At 42.6% G+C, this 7,316-nt stretch overlaps 1 protein-coding gene across 1 annotated transcript; it reads left to right on the plus strand.

The window, feature by feature from the left end:
- Positions 1–6: 6 nt before the first annotated feature.
- LOC135566334 (annexin A6-like) lies at positions 7–5,220 on the plus strand. The gene is made up of 7 exons (XM_065014084.1): positions 7–13; positions 667–757; positions 3,820–3,899; positions 4,159–4,215; positions 4,359–4,452; positions 4,810–4,905; positions 5,096–5,220. Exons 3-7 carry the CDS (start codon positions 3,879–3,881, stop codon positions 5,218–5,220), a joined length of 393 nt encoding a protein of 130 aa, XP_064870156.1. The 5' UTR covers positions 7–13; positions 667–757; positions 3,820–3,878.
- The last annotated feature ends 2,096 nt before the right edge of the window (positions 5,221–7,316 follow it).

The raw sequence follows: 7,316 nt of genomic DNA on the forward strand, positions 1-7,316 counted from the left end.
CGATGCCATCAAAGTGAGATTCTGTAGTAGAGACCCGTGATGCCATCAAAGTGAGATTCTGTAGTAGAGACCCGTGATGCCATCAAAGTGAGATTCTGTAGTAGAGACCTGTGATGCCATCAAAGTGAGATTCTGTAGTAGAGACCCGTGATGCCATCAAAGTGAGATTCTGTAGTAGAGACCCGTGATGCCATCAAAGTGAGATTCTGTAGTAGAGACCCGTGATGCCATCAAAGTGAGATTCTGTAGTAGAGACCCGTGATGCCATCAAAGTGAGATTCTGTAGTAGAGACCCGTGATGCCATCAAAGTGAGATTCTGTAGTAGAGACCCGTGATGCCATCAAAGTGAGATTCTGTAGTAGAGACCCGTGATGTCATCAAAGTGAGATTCTGTAGTAGAGACCCGTGATGCCATCAAAGTGAGATTCTGTAGTAGAGACCCCAGGCCTACCATGACGCCAAAGAGATCCATGATGCCATCAAAGTGAGATTCTGTCGTAGAGACCCATGATGCCATCAAATGATTATATTTAGGAAGTAAAAGAAATAGGAAAATGATAAGAATTGAGAAAACCCACATCAGAAACAACATACTAAATAACTGTTACACAGCCTAGTTAGTAACATTTGCCATTCTGTATTTAATGTAATGCTTCATTTATAAGGGGGCAGGAACAGATGAGAAGTGCCTGATTGAAGTCTTGGCCTCCAGGAACAACCAACAGATACACAACCTGGTGGAGGCATACAAGGATGGTAAGATGTATTTCTTCCTCCCATTAGATGGTAAGATATACTTCTTCCTCCCATTAGATAGTAAGATATACTTCTTCCTCCCATTAGATGGTAAGATATACTTCTTCCTCCCATTAGAATAGATGGTAAGATATACTTCTTCCTCCCATTAGATGGTAAGATATACTTCTTCCTCCCATTAGAATAGATGGTAAGATATATTTCTTCCTCCCATTAGAATAGATGGTAAGATATATTTCTTCCTCCCATTAGAATAGATGGTAAGATATATTTCTTCCTCCCATTAGAATAGATGGTAAGATATATTTCTTCCTCCCATTAGAATAGATGGTAAGATATATTTCTTCCTCCCATTAGAATAGATGGTAAGATATATTTCTTCCTCCCATTAGAATAGATGGTAAGATATATTTCCTCCCTCCCATTAGATGGTAAGATATATTTCTTCCTCCCATTAGAATAGATGGTAAGATATATTTCCTCCCTCCCATTAGATGGTAAGATATATTTCTTCCTCCCATTAGATGGTAAGATATATTTCCTCCCTCCCATTAGATGGTAAGATATATTTCTCCCTCTCATTAGATGGTAAGATATATTTCTTCCTCCCATTAGATGGTAAGATATATTTCCTCCCTCCCATTAGATGGTAAGATATATTTCCTCCCTCCCATTAGATGGTAAGATATATTTCCTCCCTCCCATTAGATGGTAAGATATATTTCTTCCTCCCATTAGATAGTAAGATATATTTCCTCCCTCCCATTAGATGGTAAAATATATTTCTTCCTCCCATTAGATGGTAAGATATATTTCCTCCCTCCCATTAGATGGTAAGATATATTTCCTCCCTCCCATTAGATGGTAAGATATATTTCCTCCCTCCCATTAGATGGTAAGATATATTTCCTCCCTCCCATTAGATGGTAAGATATATTTCCTCCCTCCCATTAGATGGTAAGATATACAGTTAACGTTGGAAGTTTACATACACTTAGGTTGGATTCATTAAACCTCATTTTTCAACCACTAAACGAATTTCTTGTTAACAAACTATAGTTTTGGCAAGTCGTTTAGGACATCTACTTTGTGCATGACACAAGTAATTTTTCCAACACTTGTTTAGTCAGATTATTTCACTGTATCACAATTCCAGTGGGTCAGAAGTTTACATACAATAAGTTGACTGTGCCTTTAGACAGCATTGAAAATTCCAGAAAATTATGCCATGGCTTTAGAAGGCTAATTGACATCATTTGAGTCAATTGGAGGTGTACCTGTGGATGTATTTGAAAGACTATCTTCAAACTCAGTGCCTCTTTGCTTGACATCATGGGAAAATCAAAAGAAAAACAGCCAAGACCTCAGAAAAAAATGGTAGACCTCCACAAGTCTGGATCATCCTTGGGAGCAATTTCCAAATGCCTGAAGGCACCATGTTCATCTGTACAAACAATAGTACCCAAGTATAAACACCATGGGACAATGCAGCCGTCATACCGCTCAGGAAGGAGATGCGTTCTGTCTCCTAGAGATGAACATACTTTAGTGCGAAAAGTGCAAATCCATCCTAGAACAACAGCAAAGGGCCTTGTGAAGATGCTGGAGGAAACAGGTACAAAAGTATCTATATCCACAGTAAAACAAGTCCTATATCGACATAACCTGAAAGGCAGCTCAGCAAGTGGGAGGCTTGCAAGCCGAAGAACACCATCCCAACCGTTAGGCACGAGGGTGGCAGCATCATGTTGTGGGGTGCTTTGCTAGAGGAGGGACTGGTGCACTTCACAAAATAGATGGTATCATGAGGATGGAAAATGATGTTGATATATTGAGGCAACATCTCAAGACATCAGTCAGGAAGTTAAAGCTAGTTCACAAATAGTTCTTCCAAATGAACAATGACCCCAAGCAGACTCCGTTACACCAGCTCTGTCAGGAGGAATGGGCCAGAATTCACCCAACTTATTGTGAGAAGCTTGTGGAAGGCTACCCAAAACGTTTGACCCAGGTTAAACAATTTAAAAGCAATGCTACCAAATACTAATTGTAGTATTGTGTGTGTAAACTTCTGACCCACTGGGAATGTGATGAAATACATAAAAGCTGAAATAAATAATTCTCTCTACTGTTATTCTGACGTTTCACATTCTTAAAATAAAGTGGTGATCATAAATGACCTAAAACAGGGAATTTTTACTAGGATTAAATGTCAGGAATTGTGACAAACTGAGTTTAAATGTATTTGGCTAAAGTGTATGTAAACTACCGACTTCAACTGCATTTCCTTCATCTCGTTAGAAGCTGAATGTCCATCAAACAATCGATCTTGATCTTGAGCATCAGAACATGATCATAATGAGAGCAAAAAGTCACTCATTATGACATACAGTATGACATATAATAATAATAATAATAATACATATTTTATAGCGCTTTCCATTACAATCTCAGAGTGCTTTAAACAAGAACAACAAAAAGACATGCAATTTTGAAAAACCCAAACAAATAGTCAATGGCCGATCATGGCAGGCAAGGTAGTTCATTAATGGCTTAGGCCGTCGGCACCAGGAGGAAGGCTAGAGTAGAGGCAGTTCAGAGATGAAACAGAGGGGGGGGGGGAGCAACATCCAGGGGGTGTCAGACTGGTCCAGAGCTGTCCATCAGGGCACCCTGGCCCAGAGCTCTCCAGTAGTAGTCTCTGAAGTCAAACTCCCATGGGTAGAATTCGCCCACTACCGATGTGTAGCACCCACCTGGGTGAAGACACGACAGACTTGAAAGCACCAGAAAAGCCCACTGTACATCAGTCCAGAATTGTCTACCTTGAAGCTAACCACTGAAGAAAACTGCTCAAAAGTTCAGCATCTTGTAGTGTGAAGTTTGTCATTTCCACTTGAATTCACATTTCCTGTTGCTTCCGTATTATTTTCCTGCTGTGAGAAACTGGTCAAATTAAGATGAGACATCTGTACAGCTACTGTATGACATATAACAAACACAGCATATTCCAGTGTAGTCCTGGTTGTATTATTAACTGCCTGTGTTGTTACTGTCTTCAGCTTATGGCTCAGACATCGAGGAGGATGTTACAGGAGACACCTCAGGGCACTTTAAGAAGATGCTGGTTGTTTTACTCCAGGTTAGTTAATGCTATGCCAGTAGCCATAGTGGATCTAATATGATTTTATTATTTGAAAGGCTGTCAATAGCTTGTTTTTCTAGGTTGACTTTTTCGTTTTTGTATGTTGATATAGCCAATCTGTTAACTAACTTGTTGTTGTCTTAACCAAAGCATTTGTGTAGCTGTTTACTCAAACATTGTGTGTGTGTGTCTGTGTGTGTGTGTGTGTGTGTGTGTGTGTGTGTGTGTGTGTGTGTGTGTGTGTGTGTGTTTCCAGGGAACCAGAGATGAACCAGGAGTAGTGCATGCAGACCTAGTGGAGGAGGATGCTCAGGTGAGTGTTTGAAGCAGTAGTACAGAACACGTTCACCGCAATACAAACCCACCAACTGTTTCTTCCCTTTCCCTTCCTAACCTGATCAACTTCTTTCTACCTGTCTGTAACTATCCCTTTTCAACACTTTTCAACGCTTTCAGGCGCTGTTTGCAGCCGGGGAGGAGCAGTGGGGCACAGAGGAGTCCATTTTCATTATGTTGCTGGGAAACCGCAGTGTCAACCACCTCCAGATGGGTGAGTATAACACTGAGGCTGAGCGCGACAACAGTATCATAACCTCAGCCCCTGACCAGAACACTGGTTACATCCCAAATGGCACCCTACTCCCTACATAGTGCTCTATCTATAACCCATAGATGTTAAAAGTAGTGCACTAAGTAACGAATAGGGTTCCATTTGGAACGCATCCATTATGACGTCAGTGTGACATCTACTAGTGTGAATCGGTCATTTCTTGTCACACCCACAACACACAGGGATCCTGGTTGTATCAGGCTGCTGAGTTATGTGTCTGTGGTCTGGTCTCAGTAGTTCACTGACTAGGATACCATGCCAGGGAATGACTCCGTCTCTCTTGTCTTCTTCCTGCAGTGTTTGATAAGTACCAGGAGATAGCAGAGAAGCCCATAGAGGACAGTATCAAGAGTGAGCTGTCTGGGGACTTTGAGAGACTCATGTTGGCTGTCGGTACGCGTTGGACTCTTTCTGATAACACACATGACGTTCCTTCCGCCTGGTTAAAAAATCAGACTGAACACCGTTGAGTTCACTCACCGTCGTTCAGTGGGGTTTAATCAGGCTAAAAGATCATACCTAGTCAAGTCACCCATGAACTCTTATTTCAACATGTCTGTCCTGTGCGTCTTGTCTCCTACAGTTCAGTGCATCAGGAGTGTACCTATGTACTTCGCCAAGCGCCTCTACAAGTCTATGAAGGTGAACCTCAACGGTTTATTCTTCTCTCAGGCTCAGCTGCACTCATACCAACCTCAATCATACTAACCTCAGTCATACCAACCTCACTCATACCAACCTCAGTCATACTAACCTCAGTCATACTAACCTCAGTCATACCAACCTCAGTCATACCAACCTCAGTCATACCAACCTCAGTCATACCAACCTCAGTCATACTAACCTCAGTCATACTAACCTCAGTCATACCAACCTCAGTCATACTAACCTCAGTCATACCAACCTCAGTCATACCAACCTCAGTCATACCAACCTCAGTCATACTAACCTCACTCTGACCAACCTCAGTCATACCAACCTCAGTCATACTAACCTCAGTCATACCAACCTCAGTCATACTAACCTCAGTCATACCAACCTCACTCATACCAACCTCAGTTATACCAACCTCACTCTGACCAACCTCAGTCATACTAACCTCACTCTGACCAACCTCAGTCATACCAACCTCAGTCATACCAACCTCACTCATACCAACCTCAGTCATACCAACCTCACTCATACCAACCTCAGTCATACCAACCTCACTCTGACCAACCTCAGTCATACTAACCTCACTCTGACCAACCTCAGTCATACCAACCTCAGTCATACTAACCTCAGTCATACCAACCTCAGTCATACTAACCTCAGTCATACCAACCTCAGTCATACTAACCTCAGTCATACCAACCTCAGTCATACCAACCTCAGTCATACCAACCTCAGTGATACCAACCTCACTCATACCAACCTCAGTCATACCAACCTCACTCATACCAACCTCACTCTGACCAACCTCACTCTGACCAACCTCACTCTGACCAACCTCAGTCATACTAACCTCAGTCATACTAACCTCAGTCATACCAACCTCAGTCATACTAACCTCAGTCATACCAACCTCAGTCATACTAACCTCAGTCATACCAACCTCAGTCATACCAACCTCAGTCATACCAACCTCACTCATACCAACCTCAGTGATACCAACCTCACTCATACCAACCTCAGTCATAACAACCTCACTCTGACCAACCTCAGTCATACTAACCTCAGTCATACCAACCTCAGTCATACCAACCTCACTCATACCAACCTCAGTCATACCAATCTCAGTCATACCAACCTCACTCATACCAACCTCAGTCATACCAACCTCACTCTGACCAACCTCACTCTGACCAACCTCACTCTGACCAACCTCAGTCATACTAACCTCAGTCATACCAACCTCAGTCATACCAACCTCAGTCATACCAACCTCAGTCATACCAACCTCACTCATACCAACCTCAGTCATACCAACCTCACTCTGACCAACCTCAGTCATACTAACCTCACTCTGACCAACCTCAGTCATACCAACCTCAGTCATACCAACCTCAGTCATACCAACCTCACTCATACCAACCTCAGTCATACCAACCTCACTCTGACCAACCTCAGTCATACTAACCTCAGTCATACTAACCTCACTCATACCAACCTCAGTCATACCAACCTCACTCATACCAACCTCAGTCATAACAACCTCACTCATGCCAACCTCAGTCATACCAACCTCACTCATACCAACCTCAGTCATACCAACCTCACTCTGACCAACCTCAGTCATACTAACCTCAGTCATACTAACCTCACTCATATCAACCTCAGTGATACCAACCTCACTCATACCAACCTCAGTCATAACAACCTCACTCTGACCAACCTCAGTCATACTAACCTCAGTCATACTAACCTCAGTCATACCAACCTCAGTCATACCAACCTTAGTCATACCAACCTCACTCATACCAACCTCAGTCATACCAACCTCACTCTGACCAATCTCACTCTGACCAACCTCACTCTGACCAACCTCAGTCATACTAACCTCAGTCATACCAACCTCAGTCATACCAACCTCACTCTGACCAACCTCAGTCATACTAACCTCACTCTGACCAACCTCAGTCATACCAACCTCAGTCATACCAACCTCAGTCATACTAACCTCAGTCATACTAACCTCAGTCATACCAACCTCAGTCATACTAACCTCAGTCATACCAACCTCAGTCATACCCATCTCAGTCATACCAACCTCAGTCATACCAACCTCAGTCATACTAACCTCACTCTGACCAACCTCAGTCATA

This window comes from Oncorhynchus nerka, unplaced genomic scaffold (genome assembly GCF_034236695.1).
Source record: "Oncorhynchus nerka isolate Pitt River unplaced genomic scaffold, Oner_Uvic_2.0 unplaced_scaffold_5789, whole genome shotgun sequence".
Taxonomy (NCBI): Eukaryota; Metazoa; Chordata; class Actinopteri; order Salmoniformes; family Salmonidae; genus Oncorhynchus; species Oncorhynchus nerka.

Coding starts and splice junctions, on each gene's coding strand:
- LOC135566334 (XM_065014084.1), top strand. CDS start 3,879: ATGCTGGTTGTTTTACTCCAG. Junction 3,900..4,158: donor TGCTGGTTGTTTTACTCCAG/GTTAGTTAATGC, acceptor GTGTGTTTCCAG/GGAACCAGAGATGAACCAGG. Junction 4,216..4,358: donor TAGTGGAGGAGGATGCTCAG/GTGAGTGTTTGA, acceptor CAACGCTTTCAG/GCGCTGTTTGCAGCCGGGGA.